The sequence below is a fragment of the Eublepharis macularius genome, chromosome 3, assembly GCF_028583425.1.
Source record: "Eublepharis macularius isolate TG4126 chromosome 3, MPM_Emac_v1.0, whole genome shotgun sequence".
Lineage (NCBI taxonomy): Eukaryota > Metazoa > Chordata > Lepidosauria > Squamata > Eublepharidae > Eublepharis > Eublepharis macularius.
Window position 1 is genome coordinate 73,544,740 of NC_072792.1, and position 23,839 is coordinate 73,568,578.

The window sequence follows — 23,839 nt, forward strand, 5'->3', positions numbered from 1 at the left end:
TCCTTTTGTTAGCCACTCAGACAATACAAAAAACCCTACCCTGATTTATCTCAATAATATACAAACACTAACTTTTAAAACTTGAGGAAAATTATCATATAACATGGTCAACATTTCATGCAAATTCAAGACTTATTTCTCCTTTATTCCAATTCTGCCTTCTACCACTGTTTAAGAGGTCTTCTCATCCTACGCTGGTGATTTTGCATGCAATAAATGTACCAAATGTATAAATGTATATATACCAGAATTAGGCAGTTATAATATGGGCCTACTCTTGTTTGCTTTTGGAAAGACATCAGTTAAGAATGCTAGCTACGCATGATATACACATGAGGAAAGCTGGTTTGGTGGCCTTCACATAGAAATGACAGTATCTCCTAATCCTTCTTCCATCAGTGCATCTCTGCTGACAATTTTACCTCCTTCTCACCTGTCAGTGCACACTCACAACCCATGTGACTGCTAGTCCACACGAGTCTTGCAATCCTGTTAATCCATTTCCCTAGGGTCAAAAAGGGCTTGTAGGAAAGAGTGGGACATTATTTTCTGTTGCTAAAGCAGTGGAGTAAGTTTAAGCTTGATGAGAAAGTAAGTAGTGCATATATTTCAATTTTCACCTTAATTTGTTTTCTGAAAAAGCAGGAAAAATATGTTTATTCACCACGACCATACAATTTCCAGAAATTTTAATTTCTACCTTGCACATTTTGTTGAGCAAGAAAAGACATATTAGGACCACTATGTTCAAAATAGTACACAAAATATTTAAAAAACAAGAATGCCAAGAAGCTGCTCATGCAATTTATGTTTTGTAACTTGATACTAACAAAAAGCAACATCATTCTACTTAGAGTTCCACTGAAAGTCCACTGGCTCTACAAACTTTTGTCCATAAATTATTCATTCTACTTATTACAACCATTTAATTTTGTTTTATAATTCAATTGTTTCTTTTACTTATACCTGCTTAATGCCTTCAGGGATTTCTTTCAAGAAATAATAAAAGAGTTTCATGAAACATGTAAAAATGGTTGGCACATGGTCACTTTTACACATTTACTAGGCTTGCCAATAAACTTTTTGGGCTTGTCATGTAACAATCAAGCTGAAATCCCCACAGCCTTCAGTGGATGAGATTTGAGTTCCAGAAATCATTACTATGCTTCAGAAATACTTTTGTGCAAAGTTGTATTAATCTTAGAAACAGTGTTATATAAATATTTGTTACATCATTACTAAGTCTTCCTTATAACATCTAATGCTACAGTAGCAGCATTTAATTGATCAGACCAATTAAAATAAAACTTTTGACCAACTAAAAAAATGGCCCCAATTGATAAGAATGCTTTTTTAAAAAAAGATTTAATATACAATTGCTTTTAAAAAATTCTTTCTAGAAGAAATGCCTAATTGGTTCTCATGATGACGCATGGAATTATCATCTTAAATGCTTTTTGTCTTCAAAACTATTATTTTATTCCTATACAAGTGTGTGAAGACTTAACAAACATGTTTTATTTCACTGGCCTATAACTGGAATAACTTACTAGGAGGATTATATTGTTTAAAAATGATCATTCGTCTAAGATTTCTTTTGACAAATAATCCTAATGTTTTTTACAAAAAAACAAACAAAGATGAAGCTAATGAGCATGCCTGCATATGGCACAATTTCATGGAAATCCACATATGAGCCTCAAATGTTTCCTCAGTAAAGTACCAATTTTCTGCACACAATATTACTGCACCTAACATTAGACAAAGTCACTGTGGTACAATGCTCAGTAACAGAACGTCTCACTTTATTTTACTCCTGACATAAAGTGGGACCAAGGAAAAATAAACAAGAAATTTGAGCAGAGATGTATTTTTCCATGCAGTTTTGCCAATTTATTAAATGCATGGGAAAAAGTTCGTTACATAGTTGTTCCTGTCATTAATATTTTACATATAAAGACATATATATTTGCTGTTCCAAAAATCATCTCACTTTAAAATTAAGAAACTCAATTAAATATATTTAAGTACTAACACACACCATGTATACATCTAGTTTAACAGCTTGTTTTTCTTCCCCACCTTATTCATTATGAGAAGTTAGGGGGGAAGGGAAGAAAACTTTATCATACTGACTTCTTCAGAGAAATAAGGCATCAGAGAGGGAATGGTGTTTACTTTGGTAGTTACAGTGTACATCATGAACAGCTCAGCACATATTACTATGAAGCCTTCGAATCTATTGCCATAGCTCGTACTGTCTCTGAATCCTGACGTAACACACCCTTAAAATAAAAGTCTGCCCTCAAATCCAAGAATATGGAGAAAATAGTTGATTTGAGGGGATAATTTTGGTTCATGTGCGATGAAGGAGCCAAGAAGGAAAAGAGTCAAAGGGGAGATTTTAACTTAACTGGAAGATCGGTAAAGGGGCGCGTACTGTAGGTGAGGGGCATTCCCAGCAGCGGCATCACCTACCTTTAAACAGCACCGAAGACACAGTGCTTCCCACTGAAACTGCGGAGAGGGGCCAGATCTCTAAGTAACAAAGACAGAGGAGAAGGAGGGCCTCACAGTGGGGCTCAAGCCCCACTGAGGTGTCGCGCCTGGGCCCCTCCGCACCCCTTGTGGGGGAATCTGCAGGCGCGAGGCCTCTTTGGGCGGCATTCTCCAGGCACCGTCTGGCCCTACGTCGCCTCCCCCCGCCCCGCAGTCCCTGCCTTTCCCCTTCCCCCTCACACTTGTTTACCTTCTTCACTGCCTAGCACAGCCACAGTCGCCATCTTCCCCCAACGACAAGCACCCCCACACTGACCGTCACTTCCGCCGCCGCCACCTGTGGGGAAGGCACGCAAAGAAGAAGCGGGAGGAGGCACCTCCATGAAGACGGGAGTCGCTACCGCTTCTCGGGCAGAGGCAGTCTCGGCCGCCGCCTTTCCGCTTCACGTACCATCCGCCTCCTGCTGGCCCGCCCCATTTGCCTGTGCGGTTGCTATCCCCGCTGCCTCACAAAAGCCTCTTGCCCCGCACGCAGTGCTAGCCCCTCCTCGCCCGGCGCCCCGTACGAGGAACCGCCCCCGAGCCGGACTCCCTTCTCTGCCCATTACGCGCCGGCCTGCGTAAGGTTATGCATCCGTCTCCGCGCCAAGGCCGCCTGCCTGCCGCCGTTTATCGCGTCCTGGAGCCCCAGAACCTGGCTGGATTCTGTCGGGTCCCATTCCTGATGAATTCCTCGAACCCAGCTCCTCTCTCTTTTTAACCCCACCGATTCGCCTCTGAAGCACAACTGAGACAGTGGCATTCCTTCCTTCCCGGAGAGTGGGCGTGCGGGAGGGAACTACTTAGAACACGTTTTGAGAGAGTTATTTTACAAACTTGTATCAATTTTATAGGAGTTTAATCGTCGTGGCTTCCCACTCCTCCCCTTCAAAGAATTCTGGGGACTGTAGTTGGGAGAGGGTGCGGAGACCGTCGGAGCCAGAAATGATTATTGAACGTTAAATTTGTAGTGAAGATGTGCTCTTGCTGTCATCTAATGGTCACCAGTTATCCCTTAACTGTACAGCCTCTGACTTCCTTATCATATTTACAATCAAAGCAAACGGGTAGGATTTTTCTACCCTATCAAATGCATGTGTGTGTGTGTTATGTGCAGGGCTTTTTTTCTGGGGAAAGTAGTGGTGGAACTCTCGAGGGAAATGAGGGAGAAACCCGGGATTCTTTGAAATATTATTTTCATGCGCTATGGACTTAGATCAATTGTGAGATAGAACCCCCTACCTTGTGTGTGGGGGGAGGGGGAGGGTGGTATTAAACGACATAGGAACTACCCAGTAGGATCATACTTAACAATAATGAACACGCCCGGGCACAAAATTGTGAGGGGTGCAAAATTTCTCCAGCCCCGCCTCTATACCCTCCCCAGGGCAGTCAAGGTGAGTCCCTCATATCTATTGGGGAGACCCGTTTCTCACAATGATTCAGCCTCTCCTCCCCCAGCAGCCACTCATGCCAGATCTCTGCACAGTGCCAAAAAGCCCCTCAGAATTTTGCACCCAGGTAAGAGGGTCTGGAACTCCATTCCACCATGTTCCAGCTGAAAAAAGCCCTAGTTATGTGCCATCAAGTCACCTCTGACCTATGGCGACCTTATGAATGAAATACCTCCAAATCATCCTATTATTAACAGATTTGCTCAGATCTTGAAAACTGGAGGTCGTTTTTTATTGCATCAAGCCATCTTTTTTGGGGTCTCTTCCTACTGCCTTCTACTTTTCCTGTCAATGCAGACAAATGGGTGAAATAGAAGTTCAACAGTGCCATCCTAAACAGAGTTACCATGCACTGAAATCTGTTTAGGATGACACTGAGTACAAAACTAGGAGGAGATTGCTCTTCTGGATTAATTAATGTGGAGTACAAGGATACAGTATCGCACAGGTGTTATTTACTACTTACCACAAACAGAAGCACATCCCATAATTTAATAGCAGAGGTGGTATATCTATCAATTATAGTTGGTTGCTGCATGGTGCAATATGCATATTACAAAGTAGTAAAACCAATGTATATAGTCCCAACAAAAAATAAGAGTACCAGCAGAATCCTAGTGGAAACCACAAGTGTTGTATATGGTCCCAAAGTGGTTCTGTATATTAATATCCCAGTTCAGCAAAGCTTGAAAGCAGGCTTCCTATACATAGCCACTCTGCTTGACAAATATTGATGACATAAACATAGTTATATCCACATGATGCTCATTTGAGCTCATGGTACAGGAATGTAAATATTATTAGTATTCAAGTCCTCATCTGTTTCTGGAAAATGTTTTTCCTATTTTAATTTTTTTTTCTCGTATCTAATTTCAAAATCCAAAAAAAGATGGCCAGGTACAAATTGACATTTTTTAATAAACCTGGAGAACTACAGGTTTACAGCAAAATCCAAACCTTTTAAAAAAAAGAGTGTTACAACTAACCAAAGGTAAAGTAGCTCTTGTGACTTTCTCAGATCTCTTACAAGATCTCAGTAACAACTTGGCCAGAGATGGCTTGGAGAAGAAAGTACATCCAGCATACTTTTATTTCCAAGCCCAGCACTCCCTCTCAGCAGTGGTTGGGGAAGGGAGGCTTGGAGACTAATACCTGTCCTTTGTTTGAGCATCTTCCTCCACCTTGGAAATGGGGTGGTGGCAGTGATCTGAGCTTTGAGCAGATCAATTTTTTTCTCTGAATTATTTGTAACAGCAGGAACAAGGGCAGAGCAGGAGAGGGAGAATGGGATGCCCCCTCTCCCGTGAGACGTCCTACTTGTCCTGGGTACCTATCTGACTTTGTCAGTGTTCCTTCACTTTCTTCTGGATGAGTGCTTGATGTAAATTCTTCAGATATTTGTCCTATCTGAAAGCCTGGAGCAAATTAAATTGTAGGGCTTGTATGTGGGTCATGAATTGTGTAGTACATGATGGATGATAGCTAGAAGCATGAAGGTTAATGCAAGTTTACTTACTTTAAACATATGGTGGTGTTTGATACACATGTAGTATAGTTGCACTGTGGTGCGGTGTCTGGAAAATAAACCTGCGATGAAGACGGATGGATACCAAGTAAGAAGGACTGAATCCTGGTAGAATTTCACTAAGGCCTCTTTTACAACTTGTACACCAAACTAGGTTTGAGGTTCATCACCTGTACAACTGAAAGCTATGAGACACATTTATTTTAGAAACTAATGCGTGTAAAGATTTTGGCTAAATTCAATTGGATCTCAGAATCGGGGTTATTTTCCGTATGTGCTTTTTTTTGCCTCTCCCTCAGATTTCAAAATCTACAGGAATCATACTTCCAGATTTGAGAAACGGTTTTACTTAAGGAAAAACAAACGTAACAGTTGTATTTCGATCTAACATACAGCGATACATTATGACACAAGTCTGAAACCCTCGCGCTCGCACATTCACTCCTCTTCCAGTCTACTGCCTCTCCTCGTGGCTTGTGAGAAAACGCCTTTCTGTCAGAAATCGGCACTGCCCGTAAGCAACCACTCCAGTTCTTACTTTCCAGCCACAAAAGAAGAGCCCGCTAGTGCCTTCAAGGACCTCCTCGTCTGCCGACACAGCTCACAACCCTCCCCTATCTCCCACCCCGCCAGACTTTGGTCCCGCCCACTTCCCTCCCCTCATTCGAGACGTGAGGAAGAGCCGTCCTGTTAAAGACACGCCTTTCTTCGCGGGCGCCGGTTGCATCAGCCAAGCCCGGGGTCCTCACTAGGCTGTCCGTTGTTGCCTGAACCAACTCTCAAGTAAGCCTGCGGCAAGCCTGCTGACTGGGAAAAAGCAGTGAGGAGAAATTCCTTTTTCAGGCGTTCCCCGGCGCCGTCCAGGAGCGGAGTCGACGCCGACAAAAAACCCGAGTTGTGCAGCGACGGGTCAGGCAAACCGAGCTGCCTCCTAACTTCCTTTCTGGCAAGATGGCGGGGGACGAGGCGGGAGTGACTCTGGGGCAGCCGCACCTCTCCCGGCAGGATTTGAGTACCTTGGTGAGAACGCGTTTGCGGAGGGACACCGGGGGAAGGAACGGGGAACGGAGCAGTGGGGGAACGGAGCGGGGCAGTCGCGGCGCCGGGCGAGGCTTGATAACAGAAGGGCGCTTGCTCGTGGAAGCCATCGCCGAGTTTCTAGCCTGGCGGCGGCTTCCCTTCTTAAATCAAGCGCGAATAAATGTTCCACATCGTAGTTTATGCCGTTGGGAGAGGCTTTTTCTTGACTGGGTATAGAGGGAAGTTGTTCACAGGCTCCTTCTTCCTGTGTTCTTCCTTCACGTGTGTTTCAGTTCCAGTCTTAATGCCTCGTGCTTCTGAAATGTTCCGTTTCTAAGCTTACTTATGGGCGTCGTGATATACCCATACTCAGATGTTAGTGTTTCATAATTATAATTCACGCGAGACTCTTTTTGTTCTCTCCTCACCTCAATTTGCTCTTGAGCGAAAGAATAGATGGCAGAATTTTTTGGTGAATATTTTTCTCTTTAGCAGAGGGAGTTATTTGGACATGAAGTTGCTGCCTAATCATAGCTTAGCAATTTCTGTTGAGAAAAGCAAGATGGCAGACTTGTTTCCCAGGGATCCTGCAGTGTAACTTCTCTTTGGTTGTGTTTTCAGCATCGTTTTTTGTATTCTCACTTGCAGAATGCTGTCTGCAAAGCGTTTAGGGCCTAGCAAGGCAAAAGGTCATGTTATAGATGTCAGTAAAATCTGGTAGTTCGCTGTTGTGTATTTTGTAGCTATGAATTAAGCTGACAGTTTAACTAGTTTTATTAAGCAGCTGTGGCCAAATTGCCATTCTTTATCTAGAATTTCTTACCTGTGAAAAATGAATTATCTTCTCTATAAGGCTGGTTCCAATAAGAATGTTAATAAACAGCATGTAAGCTACTTAAGACACACTGTTTAGCTAATGAGAATTTCAGGAAAAATGAACAAATAATGTATCACGAGTACTTCAACATGTACAACTCAGCTTCCTTACATTAAAAATCTCACTGCCAGTTGATTCAAAATTCATTTGTATTTAGTGATTTGTGGGATGCATACTAAAGTAATTTATCATTACGACCTTTGCTTTGGGCTGAAATGGTGCATGTATTGAATTTCAGGTATGGGTGTGCAACAAAATTGTCTGGCTTATAAATGATTTACAATAAAACCGTATTGATTTATAGGGGAACAAATAAATATAGACTAAGTAAGATAAAATGTAACTGTGTATGTAAGTACAATATTTTACATGCTCTCAAGTAAGCATGCATAGGAAAGTAGCTTTAGTGTCAGTGAACAGACTTTATTCTTAATCCTGATTGCCTTTATACTTATTTATAAAGTTGTCTGTTTCTTTTTTGTGTATAAATATTTACATCTATTTTAATTTGTACTTTTAATTGGTAAATGTAATATGGTTAAATGTTTTGGAGTCACTGAGGTTTTGTTTCCTTCAGGATGTTACTAAATTGAGTCCTCTGTCACCAGAGGTCATCAGCAGGCAAGCTACAATTAATATAGGTGAGTTAAAACAAATTTAACTAAAGCATGTTGAAGTGTATTAATATTTCATAGTTCAGAGGAATCACTTTGTTAGCCCAAACTATTGAGAGTCCTATGGCACCTTCTCATCATTTTCTGAATTACACAGGCCTCAGTATCTTCAGTTTCCTGTGCTGTATTTCACCAATGCCTATTAAGTTGTGTACTCATTCCCTTACAATCAAAGCTGCCAACGAGCCACTGCAAGACCTCAAGCAAAGATTCCCTCTGCATCTTACCTCATACCAGTCAGATCAACCTCAAATCATATAAAAACAAATGGCATGATTTGCTTGACTCCATGGGCCTCTGGCATAATGAGGACATTGTACTGTTCCAGTTGGAATTGAGGCATTGTGTCAGACAATTGATGGGAGGAGGACTGCAAGTATATACTGATGAACTGTGATCCAAGAAGTTGCTTTGGTCATATCCATATCTGGAACTAACCGGGTGACAGTTTGGTAAATCTTTTGCAAGACTGAGTTTCTATGCATACTACTACAAGTAGATCTTGCTTAAAGTAGATTAGTATGATGCCAAGAAAATAACGTTGAATGGATTGTGTTACATGGAAGACCTAACTGATCACCATATTTAATTTTTTTGGGGGGGGGGAAATCCTCAGGTCAGATCAGCTTGTGATTCTTCAGTTAATTGGGATATAGGAAGGGTATGGTTCATAAGAGAATACAACTTGGAGTTTAAATGAGTCATTCCTAGCATCTACTATAACCAACAGATTAATTAACTTTTATAAACATGGTCCCAGTGCATGACAGGATCTTGGATAGCTGCTGAAAATTTGATAAAAATCCATAGTTTACTTCCATAGAAGATTTCTGTGATATTAAGTTGTGTTTTAACAAACATTTGTTTTTAAAATATAGGTACAATTGGTCATGTAGCTCATGGAAAGTCAACTGTAGTAAAAGCTATTTCTGGAGTTCATACTGTCAGATTCAAAAATGAACTGGAAAGAAATATCACTATCAAGCTGGGCTATGCCAATGCTAAGGTTTGTCACTATGTTTATATACTGCAAACGTCCTATTTTGATTTGAATTGTTGCCCCAGAGGACTCTTTACTCGAGCAATAAACATCTATTAAAGATCCCTGGCCCTAGGGAGGCCCGCCTGGCGTTGACCAGGGCCAGGGCTTTTTCGGTCCTGGCCCCAGCCTGGTGGAACGCTCTGTCTTATGAGACCAGGGCCTGGCAAGATTTGTTAGCATTTCACCGGACCTGCAAGACGGAGCTGTTCCACCAGGCATATGGTTGATGCTAGGCGGTGCCCCCCCCCAGTCGGGGGGGGGATAAACTATATGCCCTCCTGTCCAATGTCACCTTCCATCTCTCACATATTTTTCTGGTAAAAATGCTTTAGAGACGGTGAAAGGTGAGCGTCTAAATTATGTGCTGCTATGTTTCTTGTTTTTATATTTATATAGATGTCGTATTTTAAATTATGGTATGTAGTATTTTATGTTTTTAATGGTAATAATGGTTGAATTGTGCAATGTGTTTTCAGCCTTGTTGTGATCTGCCCTGAGCCCACTTGTGTGGGGAAGGCGGAGTATAAATTGAATAAATTAAATTTTTACTGTCATTCACTGTGTAATAACAGTACTTTGTAAACTGCTCTGAGTGGGTGTTAAGTCATCCTGAAGAGTGGTATATAAATTGAATGTTGTCATTATTATTACCTGCATTGATAAGCAGCAAATTAAACCTTCTACTGTGTAACTTTTCGCAGATTTACCAACTTGATGATCCAAGTTGTTCTCGACCAGAGTGTTACCGGTCCTGTGGAAGCAGTACGCCTGATGAATTCCCCACAGATATTTCTGGGACCAAAGGGAATTTTAAACTAGTCAGGTGAACATACTTACAATGAATGATTTTTTAAATTTTTTTTTTTGTTGTCATTCTCTAGTTGTGAGTGCACAGTTAAAACAAACCTGTGTGTGTGTTTTGAAGACTGTGTCTGCCGGTTCTGGGTTGGCCTTGAGGGGTGACTGTGCTTTGTTCTTTTATAGTGCAGCTTAATCTACCCCAGCAGAGGGAGAGGAGCAAATTAGATTATTCTTTACATAGCAGGAGAAAACTCAGGTGGCAAAAATTTCTTCCATCTGACCAGGAACTACTTTGCCAAGGGCAGTCTATTGACCATTCCATCCTTTTGATGAGTACAAGAATGGCAAGGAGCAAACAAACACTATCTTCCCAGTTTTCCTACTTCTGGTGAAAGCCTTGAGTGTTCTGTTTAAACAGAGCTGAGATGCTGGACACATGAACAGCATAACACAGGCCTTGAAAGATTTTCTTTGGATCTAGGAACCAGATGAGAAATTCAGGGGTCAGGTTTATCTGTAACAGAATAGCTTCCTTGTCAGGTGAACCATATTGAGCAGGTCACTGAAGAGATGTGAAGCATTAATCAGTGGCAAATTCAGAAACTCATGATCCCTACCCCTCATTAAGGAGGGGGCTTGGTCGTAAGGGTTTCTTTTGTAAATGCTGAGCTAATGTTAGTTCAGTAACATTATAATGTTCAAGATTACCCCCTGGCCAATCATAATTTAACCAAATAACAAAGCACTCTGTTCCACAGACCCACTAACTGGCAGGAAATCACAACTGCAAAGAGACAGACATACATTTTTTAAAGAACAAGGATGCTGCCAAATCTTGCAAAAACATCTCCTTCAGGGGAATCTTGCTTGGGTTTGCTGGAGATATCAAAGAATACTTTTTATCTCACACCAAAGCATACCTCAGCCACCTTTTCCAGTGAGTTTATGCTGAAAGTGTGTGACAGTAAACTGAAGAAATGAGCTCTGATTCACAAAATTGAAAGAAATTTGGTTTAAGGCACTTAACTTCTGTTGTATTTTGTCACAACAGACTAGCATAGTTACTCCTCTGCAATTCTGTGCACAGTAATAAAGGAGTAAGTATCATTAAACCCAGTGGGGCTTACTGATAAATATGCATATGATCACACCGAAGCCTCTTGGCAATTAGATTTGGAAGAACTTTTTGGAAAAAGCAGCAGCACATCCAGTTAATTTAAAAAAAAACTGTTATCAACTGCTAGATGGCAACCACAGTTTTTAACATCATATGGTTAGCAAAATGAAGAACATAGTTAGATTTTAAATAAGCAATAAGAACGTACTTTAAAAAATAACTGGGGGACTAAAACAAAACCATTCCTAAACACAAACTTCCTAAATACACATACACTGCAACCTGCTGTACTGACTGAAATCATGCTTCCAGGAATAGTGTGGGATGGTGGGATGTACAGTGAGGAGACCAGAACCACCCCCTCTCAATTGACAGAAGCCATTTCTACTAGTAAGCAGTAAGAGGAATGTGTTTGGCTTAGTGTTTAACTTATATGGTGAAAGAGCTTCCTTTCTGAATTCTGGAGTGTTTGCAAATAGCAGCAAAGCTAATAGGCTGGATCCTATGAATTCCTTCTACCCACTTGGTTCCATTGGCATTCTTTGCTCAGTTCTCTGTTGGGAGTCATTGGATCCAACCCACCGATATTTGTTAAAGAGATCTTTTTCTCAAAGTTATTGTTTTGCTTATCTGCCTTAATAATAATATATTGGTATTAGTCTCATCATCTTTATATGCCTTTCAGTTATTTTATCCAGACAGTTTACCTTTATTTGTAAATAATGCTTCTTGTTTATATAACAGGCATGTCTCATTTGTGGACTGTCCAGGCCACGATATCTTGATGGCTACTATGTTGAACGGAGCAGCTGTCATGGATGCAGCTCTGCTGTTAATAGGTAATCACTGGTACAGGGTGTTGGCCCTTTCTCACTTATGATCAGCTGGATTATATTCAAAGCTATGATGCGTGTAAATTGTTGGATCCAAGTGCTGCTTCTGCTAATTGAGTTTTCTTCCAGAGTCCTTGTACGCAACCCAGTATAATTGTAAACATAAGATTTTGTATGAAATATGTTTGCAAACACATATTTGTTTATCAGAGAGTTATAACGAGCCAGGTGCAAAAGTAAATATACAAGAACATGTGGCTGTAAAAAAAAACCTTCATATACAATCTGCTGTGCAGGCTTCAGCATCAGTCTTGCTTCTTAGTACTTGCATATCTTTTGTGCACAAGGCTTGTGTGAATGATAGAGCTTTAACTCGCGCAACTATAAGCACATATTTGGTGAAGCTTACTTTCTCATAAATAAAAATCTCATTATTATATATCTATGGACTTTTATCCACATAGAGTGGATGAAACTGGCTGAATGCCCATCTGTATTCTGCTGTGTGGTATCACTTGTTCTTCTGTCTTTCCAGCTGGCAATGAGTCATGTCCTCAGCCCCAGACCTCAGAACATTTAGCTGCTATAGAAATTATGAAACTGAAACACATTCTAATTCTACAAAATAAGATTGATTTGGTAAAAGAGAGCCAAGCCAAGGAACAGTATGAGCAAATTCTAGCATTTGTACAAGGTAAGTTTCCAGAGCAAAAACAGTCACTGCCAAGAATTTGTCTTGTGAAAAATCCTGAGTCTGCTATTAATCATGGTTTAGTATGATAAATTTTAGCTTTCTGTAAAATACTATTTAGTGAGATTAACAGTGCAGTCTTGAGCAGTTATGCCTTTCTGAATCATTGACTTCAGTAGATTTAGTGTGTTATTCTTCTTAGGATTGCGCTACAAGTTGCCCTGCTGAGTTCTAAAGATCATTGTAATTGGTTTTATTGGATAAATGTTTACAGTTCCTTAACTCAGCCTTCAGCTGCTGATGAGATGCAAGGAATATTTTCCTAGGGTCGGTAATAGGTGCAAGAAGAGTTCTGTATGGTGGGTTGGATCCTATGCCTCTCTTCCACTACATCTTTCTTCAAGGGAGAAAAACTTCTGATTGAAAAAAGATTTCGTTGAAGGAAGTATTTATCTGTTGGATAGTGTCATTGGATCTAACCCAGCATATTTGTATACAACAACGACAAAGTTTATTAGCCAGAAGCCATCACATTCTCGAAATCAACTCAAAATATTTGTGTAGTATAGCAGAAACTAAAACACCGATTACCAAAGTGCTTGATATTTTGTGCATTAAACTGTCTGCTTAGCACTTTAGTGTAGCTTGGTTGACTCTCTGCTAACATGATTAGCCTAATCTGATCAACTGCACAACTATGCTGGACATTCAGGGATTGTAACACCAATATTTATACAGTGTTTGAAGTAGTCTGTCAGAGCTGAAAAAAATGGAAGATATGCAGAGGCATAGGATTTGTGTTCTGATGAGTTTTTGTTATTCACAGAGTGCCCTTGTGTGCATTAGGGCCAACGGAAGGAGGTTGTGTTGAAGTTATTTGTCCAAAACTATCCTAATATTTTTATAGTCTGATCTTAGTAACATCAGATTCGTTGGAGCTATGACTGCCTTCCCACCTTTTTACTAAAGTTTTCCTTCTTCTGGGTCCCCATCAAATGTTAAGTAAGATCTAATGCTATGGCTTTCCTAGAGGAATTTTTGACTTTTAGTAACTTTGGAGCACTAAACTCCATGCTGTATCATAAGCTGCTTTTGAAATTCTTCTTGATTTAAGAAATTTTCCTTGTAGTATAGAAGACGGTTGCTTAAGACGTATCTGAGGCATTCTTGGACGCTACCTATGTTTCCATTTTAGCCTTTTCCCCTCAGATTTCAAGATTCCAGGGACTGGAATGAACCAGTGAACTATTTTGTTAACAGATTTTTTTTTACCTTGAGCCAAGCTCTCCCCTCCCCCACACCTGACAGAACAGTCTGGCTTTACAATCTTTACAATCTCAAAAGTATGGCTATTAATTAATACATATAACCACTTGATTTCATCTGAGAAGTATCTGTTGTTACAGTTGTGCCATGTTTATTTACAAAACAATGTAGAGATTGTCCTTAGTTTGCTTTCTTCACGTCAGACATTAGTGATTTAAATTCTATTTTGACAATTAGGTACAGTTGCAGAAGGAGCTCCAATTATTCCAATATCAGCACAACTAAAATACAACATTGAAGTTGTTTGTGAATACATAGTAAAGAAAATTCCAGTGCCCATAAGAGACTTCACATCAGAACCAAGGCTTATTGGTATGTCAAACTCTGTCTATTTGCATGTAGAACTAAATCCTCTGGCCAACAATATTGGTATTTGGATAAATGATACACTTAGAATGAAATTAATCATTTGAATAGTATTTAAAAAGTGATATCTTGATAACTAATAGTAAAAATTACCCCATAAAATGGAGCTAGCTTGGATGACTATTGAATTTGATAAGACTTTCATGTTAGCGTTTTATGTACCAAATCTTAGAAGTTAGTTCATAATAATGCAACTTTCCTTTTGTATTTGCATTTACCATGCTTACAATGTGATCACAAGGATGTTTACTGGAAACTAAATCCCACTGATTGCTTTAGGGGGGTCTCTGAGCTTTGGGCTTGGCCTTAGAGTGGGTTAGAAGCAGTGTTCTGGTCCAGTAGCACCTTAAAGACCAACTAGATTTCCAAGGTATGCCTTTTCGAGAGTCAGTGCTCCCTGTCTGTCTTTACAATGCATCTCTTTCTTACGACAAGTCACTAAATTTACAAGTGATGAAAGTGATGAGCTATCTAAGCTCACAAAAGGGGCTTTTGCTAACCCAGTGGAAAATTTTCATTTTTCTGAATGAGCCCATGTTGCAGATCATCTTGGAAATACTGCTTAGATTCAAAATACATTTGTCGTAAGTTACTTCTTTTCATTATGTATTCATTCATATGTTGGGTAAAATGCCTATGAATAAATGAGTTACTAAGAGCCCCGGGGCACAGAGTGGTAAGCTGTAGTACTGCAGTCCAAGCTCTGCTCACGACCTGAGTTCGATCTCGGCGGAAGCCGGGTTCAGGTAGCTGGCTCAGGGTTGACTCAGCCTTCCATTCTTCCAAGGTTGGTAAAATGAGTACCTAGTTTCCTGGGGGTAAAGTGTAGATGACTGGGGAAGGCAATGGCAAACCACCCCATAAAAAGTCTGCTAAGAAAACATCATGATGCAATGTCCCCCCATGAGCCAGTAATGACTCAGTGCTTGCACAGGGGACTACCTTTACCATAAATGAGTTACTACAATTCTTGTTGTCCCTGCACTTTGTTGTGAGCTTTTGCTGTTTTAAGATACTACTGTGGCTTAAAATACGGATTTGATCCCGCAATCCACCAGCAGATCTTTTCTGATCTCCACCCCAGCAGCCATTTCTGACCCTGGGAAAGTAGATTTCCTGGTATGTGAGACTCATGTGGAGTAATATCTACACAGATCAATAGACAGTAGTGAAGAGGAGGAAGGAGGTGAAATTTCAGTTTCTACTTCGTCTGCCAGGGGAGGTGTCTCTTCTGTCAGTGGAACTCTGCTGACGGAAGCAATTTCATCCTGTTCTCCCTTCAGCAACCTGCATGGCTATTACTTCACTCGGGTTCTGCAACCCTGGGATTCAGCTTTCCCAGGGCCAGAAATATCTTCCTGGGGGAGCTAAAAGCAGGGGAGATGCACAGTCCTCATGCTAGTGAATCACTGAATCAAACTCTATACCTTGCATCCTTGTGTGAAGTTATAAGTTATGTTAGTGCCGCATTTAGTTAAACTTCAGTCAATAAAATGTTATTGGAGTAAAGCAAATTAGGTATGTACAGATTATATCACAGTAGGACATATCCGTGAGCATTGCATGTGTACCTGATAAAGTGTCCTTTCTCAGTTATTAGATCTTTTGATGTCAACAAGCCTGGATGTGAAGTCGATGACCTGAAAGGGGGCGTGGCTGGTGGTAGTATTCTAAAAGGTGTACTAAAGGTAAATTCACTTTATTTCTGCTGCTGCCTCCCAAGATATTACTGTTATTACTCATTATAATAAGGGAAAGGATAGGGAAACTCTAAAATGGTCTTCTGCTGGTATATTTGACTTTACTTTTATAATTTAATAGTCCAGTTTCTGCTTGTTCTTTGTTGTTGAAGAGAAAATTGGACTCTTTAGTGTTCAGAAACTAATCTTGCATTGCATTTGTGGGTATCTTTTATCTCTTCACAATGTCTGATTATGTATTTCTAAACAAGATGGATGTACAAATAAAGGCAAAGTATCTAATCTTAATAATTAATCTGTAGCTATGCGTTGCGAATTTTCAGGAATCATTAAATAAACCTGCCCATACCTTTCTCTTTAATAAAACAAGAATCTAACAATGCTAAGTTCAAGTAAGGTGAAGTTGCCAAGTCTAAAGCTTGGCACAGACATGAAGCAACTCTTCAGTTGCTTTTGCATAGTAACTAGTACTTTACCAGAGATTGATTAATTTATGATGAATGTACAGCATTATCATTCTCCAGCAAAAAAAAAATCTTGGCTTTCCACTGTGACTTACAATCATTAATATAATGGACTCGTTTTTGTACTACTAGTGACATGCTGTGAAAATATAAGTATGACATGATAAATTTTTCTTTCTTTTATTGATAGGTAGGCCAGGAGCTTGAAGTAAGACCCGGAATAGTCTCAAAGGACAGTGAAGGAAAACTTATGTGCAAGCCCATCTTTTCCAAAATTGTATCACTCTTTGCAGAACACAATGATCTGCAGTATGCTGTACCAGGAGGCCTTATTGGTATGTTTATATATGTTAGATTTCTACCCTGCCTATGTAGAGCTTTGTAGCTAGCAAAAATAAAAGGTTGGGCTGATCACTTCCTACCACTGAAGGTTTTTTCACCAGTTCTGCCCCCCTTATCTCCTTGGGATCTTTGTTCTCTAGGACTAGCATATTGGGAAGCTCAGTGGACTGCTGTGGGAAGGAAGAGGCAGCTCCACTGATACTTTGGCTTTCACCTTACAAGATAAGTAAGATTAGATGGATAAGAAAATGGTGAGGCCTGAGAGAATCTTAGGTATATTCTGCAAACTCCAAAATAACAAATCATATTCCAATGTACTAAAAGGAATTTTGTTGTTAGGTGTTGGTACTAAGATCGATCCAACTTTGTGTCGAGCGGATAGAATGGTGGGACAAGTTCTTGGTGCAGTGGGAGCACTCCCTGAAATATTCACAGAGCTTGAAATCTCCTACTTCTTGCTTAGGCGACTATTAGGTGTCCGTACTGAAGGAGACAAGAAAGCTGCAAAGGTTAGTCACTTTTTAATGTTAAAACTGTGAAGAAGGTTTGAAGTTCTTTTGAAATACAAAAGAGATGTGTGTGTTCTTCATGTTGAAATCCTTTGCCACTTATTTCAGGTGCAAAAACTATCGAAGAATGAAGTTCTAATGGTAAATATAGGGTCGCTGTCTACTGGGGGACGGGTCAGTGCGGTGAAGGCTGACCTGGGTAAAATAGTGCTTACAAACCCTGTATGCACAGAAGTAGGAGAAAAAATTGCCCTTAGTCGAAGAGTTGAGAAACACTGGCGGTAAGTTTTCTCAACATGAAGTGGAAGTTATTGCAGAAGAAATTTTAATGTTTCATCTTGCATACTTTTAAAATAGAGGCCTCTAACTATAGAACTAAAAGGCAAATTACAGAGTATTTGAAGAGATAAGATGGTCAGAAAGTTTTAAGTTAAAGTTTAAGCTACATCATAATGAGTTAATGTTTCCTTCTTTCCCCTAAATATTTTTTTCACATACCCTACTACATTCTCCAAAAATTATTCTCCAAGAATAACATTCGATAGTGTAGAAACACAGAAAGGAATGAAACGTCAACAAGTAGCATTTCATTTATGGTCTAGGGATTCAAATACCTCGTTCCAGTAAAGCTTGGCTGTTGCTATTAATAGTCTTTACAAGACAGGGTCCTACAATCATTTGCATGGGAGGAAAACTTCCATCTATTTCCCACCTTGTGCTGGCTCTGCTTCCTTTTCTTTTGGTTTCTGCCATGTTGTTGGGCTGCCCAAACTTAAGAGTCATCACAATGGGGGTGATTGCTCAAATTTGTGTAAATATACTTATAAAAAGGGTTTGACACTAATGTTGCACACTTGCCCTTTTAGTGAAAGCCCAACAGTTAAGCCTAAGGACACTCTGGCAAGCCCTAAGGCCAGTTTCTTAAGTGTACTGAAAGCCATTAAACTGCTAAAAGGACAGATGTTCACTTGTGAACATGTTCTCATACAATGAAATAATTGGGTCCTTAGACGGCTGTTTTAAGCTTTATTAAGGCACAGAGTGGCAGAAAATGTACAAATAATGGTCAAGTATAATTAAGCATGGTTAAAAGCATAAAACCCCTCTGTCCCAATATGACTTTTTGCCTTATTTGAAGGGGGGGGGGACAAAGCTTTAATCATCTACTCTTAGGCAAGTCTCTTCATTCCAGTATCTCAAAAACACACAAAATTTAGACTGTCAACTCAGTGCCTTCTAGGAAGGAATGTAAAACAAATACGTTCTGATAAGCAGCTCTGGATCCTTGTGCAGGCATACAAGTCTGAGTCATCAATATTATTTTAACTGAAATGGAAACAAAGCTGGAAAAAAACACCAAATTTCACACTTGAAAATTCCAGTGGAGGCCTATGTACTACACTACAACTAGCTTCTCATTGATACCCTAAAAAAATTACATGGATCAAAAGAAAATACTAAATAAAATTTCAAATACTGAAACAAAATATAATTGTATGTTCTGCCAGTGAGAGAGGTTTTGGTTAAATAAAACATTGATGTTTGATGATGATTAGGAAGGGAAGGTGGCAAAGAGAAGGTCAAGCAGAGAAAGGGATTAGCCCAGATATTCTTCTTTCCTGCCTTCTCTCACCTCCACTTAGATATTGCAGCTAATAAGTGCAGCAGATTAAATCTAGGAGGAAATAAATGCTTGTTTCTGTGACTGGTGAGAGTAAAGAGGGGAGAGAAATTAGAGTATAAGCAAATCAGCCAGTGCACATGTTCTTTACTCATATTTTTTCTGCCAGATTCTTATCTCTGCATTCAGAGGTAATTGTAGCTAGGATAAGTAAGGGGAATGCCTCATTTTTTGATGTGTGTGCTTTAGAAAATGGTATTCAGGAAGGGATTTCTAAGGGTTAATTGAAACTCCAAGTAGTTTTAATGACTACTAGTCATTAGCTGGACTCGCAGGGACACTGCATGGTATTCCATGAGCGCAGAAAGTTTTTCAAAGCCCCTTCCCTGTGCAGTTCTTGTGCCTCTATGAAAAAGTTGTCTCAAGAATGAGAAGCAGGGAAAAACTTTCGGATCAACTTGCCCAAAGAGAAAACCAAAACTATAAATCCCACCTTCTGGAGCAATGGTCCCCAATTCTAGATTACTTAACAAAAGATGAAAATATGACAAATGCAAGCAGGAAACATGACCTCTACTATTCCCTAGCATATTTATGATACCGGTTGGCACATTAATAGGATTATCACTAAGCAGTAACCAAACCTGGAAAAATTTTGTTTAACAGAGCTTTTCCTATATATTTTTGTTACACAACAGCCACTCAAATAACTGAATAATGAGTACTGAACCATGTAACAGGAGATGCATTTTTCTGTATGTAATATACTATGTTGTTAATTGGTTCTTGTTTTTAAAAAATTATTGAAAACGTTGAATAAAATATAATTTAAAAAAAAGAATGAGAAGCAGGAGTCAATGTGGCATGAAGGACTGTATTCTGAAAAGAAATCTGGCAGTCCTGCCCCTAGCAAAACACATTTTTAGCTTGAGCACCATCAGTTTGGATCTCAGCTGATAGGAACTGTGTTAAATCCCATTTCGATGAACTTTATCACTTGTTGCGATTCAAAGGTTATCAAATGTATAATGGAACTGATACTCTGATTTCCGGTGGTGTTCATGCAGTAATACCTATTTCTTGTCTTATTCATAAACCAAGTAAGCGGGTAATATCTTTCTACAAAATGTAATTTTGATTCTAGTGCTTTTAAAATACTTCTTTAATTCTAAACTTGTTTTGCAGTTTAATTGGCTGGGGACAGATTAGAAGAGGAGTGACAATCAAGCCCACAGTGGATGATGACTGATTTACAAAACATAGCCCTTTACTTGATAAAAAGATGGTGTGCATCTCCATATATCTGGGGTGTATTTTCAGTGTGGCATTTGTTACGCAATACCTACATTATGCTGAAAATCTATCCTCATATTAAAACTCTGTTCAGTATCTGCAATAAAACTGTAAACAAATTGGCAAAGATTAATTTAATTATCCACATTTTAGCAAAACTAAATTTCTCATGTTTAATTTATGTATGAGGCTCTGTTTGGGGGCTGGTTTATCTAATTTTAAAACAATGTAACACAATACCCCACTATCTGTTTTGAAATAAAATATTGCTTATTTTTTCATTTAATTCTTTCCTTGAGTGACACGAAGCTGACAATATTGTTGAACCAGTGACAGAATTGAAAAAGAAAAAAAATAAATGCTCCTTGGAAGATCAATCCCCTTTCTTGCCCTATACCTTGTTTTGTTTGGCCTTCAAGCTTTCAGCACACTTTCTCTCTCTGAATCGCTGTTTTTCCTTCTACTGATTATAGTTGCTAAGTGTAACTGATTTTACATATAATATCTAAAACTGGAAGAGGACATGAAATCATTGTTACAAATATCCCGATAATACACAGACTACATAAAACACACTTAATGTCTTGTCTGATCATCAGTGTGACAAATTGCTAACTTCGCTGTTTTATTAGACTAAATGTTTGGCCATTCTTGGAAATGTACTTTCAAAATCAATGTTTAGGAGTGCCATGTAAATAGATTACCATCTTTCATAGTATAAAACACTGCAATTTGATGTACATAAAGCAGACAGAGCTTTTAAGAAAGACTTGTGGGCTCCAATGTGATCAAAGTATCAGGCAAAGGAGAAGGAATTCTAGATAATGCTTAATTGGAACACAAATCCATTCAGAATGTAGAAAGTTGTTCAAACTGAGCTTCCAATACCTTCTCTGATCCAAATGCTGTAGTTTTGATAGTCAAAAACATATGATTTAGATATGGAAAGTTAACAGAAGTGGAGATTGAACAATCACTTAACATTTAGTTCATTTAATTACCTGATAACACTTAGATGTTCTTTATGTTCTGCTAGAGCAAGGAGTTCCTAACGGTTTGGCTCCTAAGGTAAATCACATATAATAGAAGGCATTTCCATCAGCATTCTAAAATGTTGCTCCTGGGGGACAAGCATGGGGGTCCTCTGGGAAAGGCATGAGGGACAAATTGAGTTCAGCAGCAGCAGAAAGAATCTCTGAAAATTGAACACATACTGCCAGTGTTCATATAATTCAAAATATAGCTATGACTACTGGAGTTTCTGAAGCCCCTCCTCCCCAAAGATCTGGAAAGTAATTCTTAGAAAAAAGTCAGAGGAATTTACTACAATATTGATACTTCATGTTCTGTCACTTCCCATTTTAGAAATCTCTTTGCCTTTCATTCTGCTTTGTGGTTGAGAACCTGCTTGGAGATTGGGGTGACAGGAGAGACTTGTAATGGGTTTCTTTTTTAGAGGTAGTGAGAGAATGTGTTACAAAGCTACTCTGTCATAATGCCACTTTGAAGATACTTTAGGTACTCTGGCATCCACATCAAAGTACCAATCTGTTAATCCATTTTAGTACTTAAGTGCCTAGTTCCTGTAGCAAAAAAGAATGTGTACTGGCTTGCCTTCAATGTCCACTAATTGATCTAACAAAATGTAAGAATTAATGTTCCTACTGCATTTGGTCAAAGCAATTAGTATTCATTGGTTATTAACTGGCTTTGTTACAGCCATTGCAAAATTATCTATTTGAGGGCTAAAAAGTCTAATCAAGGGGGTAAATGGGACTGTAAGACTTAAGGCCAAAAGTTTTAATTTCTGAATAGGGACTGACTAACCCACAATTGGCTTCAAAATGTATTGCTAAGTGACCTTGTAAATAACCAAACTCCTGTGCAATTACTAATAACATAATGTGGCAGCCTTTTCCTCAATATCCGATTTTCAAACAGATTTGACAAAGGTATAGTGTCCTTCAACACATTTTGACAGTCTTCGTTTTGTCTTCCTAAACTGCTTTAAGTTGATCTCCATTACCACTTCCTTCCCCCCCCCCTTTTTTTTACTACTGTTCCCAAGGACTCAGTCCACACAATAAGCCTGAGCCAAGGGAAGAATTCCCTTGCCTTTCCTAATGGGGTCATGTGCCTGGCCTGAACCAACAGCTTACAATTTGATAGTAAGAGGAAGTATTGCTGAGAGCAAGCTAAAAGACAGGAACTGGTTGGGGAACAGGGTATCTATATAACAAACTTACTGCATCCCAACATATCCTAGGGTTTTCTTTCTCCCTTGATTTAGGTACTAAACCAGAATAAAGTATACAAAGTGTTTTCATCACATACATGATACGAAAAGTTTTTACAGGGAGGTGAGCTCACATTCACAAAGGTAATGAAATTCTTGCACTACCACATCACTACTCATTGTTTTAAGCTGCCCTCTCTACCGTCCCCCTTATTCCAAGCCAGACCTGCTCTTATGATCAACAGAATAAGCCAAAATGCAGCCTGGACAAATGAGAATCTGTTAATGTATACTCCGACTATATATGCCTAGCAATGAACATTTTTGGCTTATCTTTTCAATATATAGTTAATCTGATTCAGGGTACTATTACTTGCATTCATCTTCCAGCTAGAATTTGCAACCAAGGATAGGAACTTGCCTTCTTGTTTTCATCTAAATTAATGGATAGTCATTTTTATTGAAAGGGAAAACTTTTTCTCTTGCCTGATTTCTACCATAGCTTCCAACCACCTCCCCATCTGTGACTTGTTCCCACTAACAAAACCCTTTGTCCTCATGCAGGCTCTGAGGGGCCTGTACTGATAGGCTGAGTGCTGCTTTGCCAATCTCTGCCCTGAAATTTCCTTCATTTTTCAGAAGCAAGCTTGGGTGATCCTGATACCTTAGCATCAGGTCCACCATCTATCAAGTACAGACACAGTCATGCGTGTTCTCTTCTACAAGTTCTAAAATCGGGTCTTTTCTCTGTGCCAGTTCTATCAAGCTCCTGAAAGCATTATATATTTTAATAAAGTCATAGAAAACAGTCGCTTACAAGGAAATGGATTTCAAAAATTATTTTCACATAATCCTGTTCTCATGTCACCCCTATTTGGGGAGTCCTTACTGCTAGGTATCTGCAACTTTATAATGACTCACTTGTGAGATGTTAAGTTTGTGCAGCATAATACACCTCCAGTTCACAAAACTGGAGAACAGAGAAGCCCTCAAGAATATCTAAGTTCTGCATCCCTGCTCTGAAGAAATCCAGAGGGAGCAAGAAGGTTGTATATAACTAGTTAAGTAACAGCTCCATAAAGCTCAACAACTAGTGAAAGATAGTGGGCAAGAGACTAGGATCTGGGAGAGCTTTGTTCAAATCACCACTGTTGTTAAGCTCACTGAGTGACCTTGGGCCAGTCTTTCAGCCTCATCCAGGTCACAGGATTTTTGAGGGAGAATCTTATATGCTGCCCTGAGCTGCTGGAAGGAAGGGTAGGGTTAAAATGTACAACAAACATAAAGCTGGTTATTAGGGGATTTGGTAAGTAACTACAATGAGATTCAATTCACATAACAGATTAGGTAGTAAGAGTAGAAGAGAGAATAGCACAAAGAAGAGCTTGACAGCTTTATGAATGAGGAACA

General features: G+C 39.4%; 2 protein-coding genes across 5 annotated transcripts in view; one reads left to right on the forward strand and one right to left on the reverse strand.

Annotated features, from left to right (window-relative positions):
• Window positions 1-3,217, reverse strand: part of KLHL15 (kelch like family member 15) — a 44,052-nt gene extending 40,835 nt beyond the window's left edge. For 3 of the 4 annotated variants that reach the window (XM_054974950.1, XM_054974949.1, XM_054974947.1), the window contains exon 1: window positions 2,750-2,807. The gene's annotated coding sequence lies outside the window, so the exon portion shown is untranslated. The other variant, XM_054974948.1, reaches the window with a different exon arrangement.
• A 3,212-nt stretch (window positions 3,218-6,429) lies between these two features.
• EIF2S3 (eukaryotic translation initiation factor 2 subunit gamma) lies at window positions 6,430-20,570 on the forward strand. The gene is made up of 12 exons (XM_054973841.1): window positions 6,430-6,537; window positions 7,992-8,055; window positions 8,967-9,094; window positions 9,832-9,953; window positions 11,793-11,887; window positions 12,417-12,575; window positions 14,076-14,210; window positions 15,858-15,952; window positions 16,619-16,763; window positions 17,110-17,279; window positions 17,388-17,560; window positions 20,086-20,570. The coding sequence occupies exons 1-12, from the start codon at window positions 6,469-6,471 to the stop codon at window positions 20,147-20,149; spliced, it is 1,419 nt and encodes a 472-aa protein (XP_054829816.1). The 5' UTR covers window positions 6,430-6,468; the 3' UTR covers window positions 20,150-20,570.
• The last annotated feature ends 3,269 nt before the right edge of the window (window positions 20,571-23,839 follow it).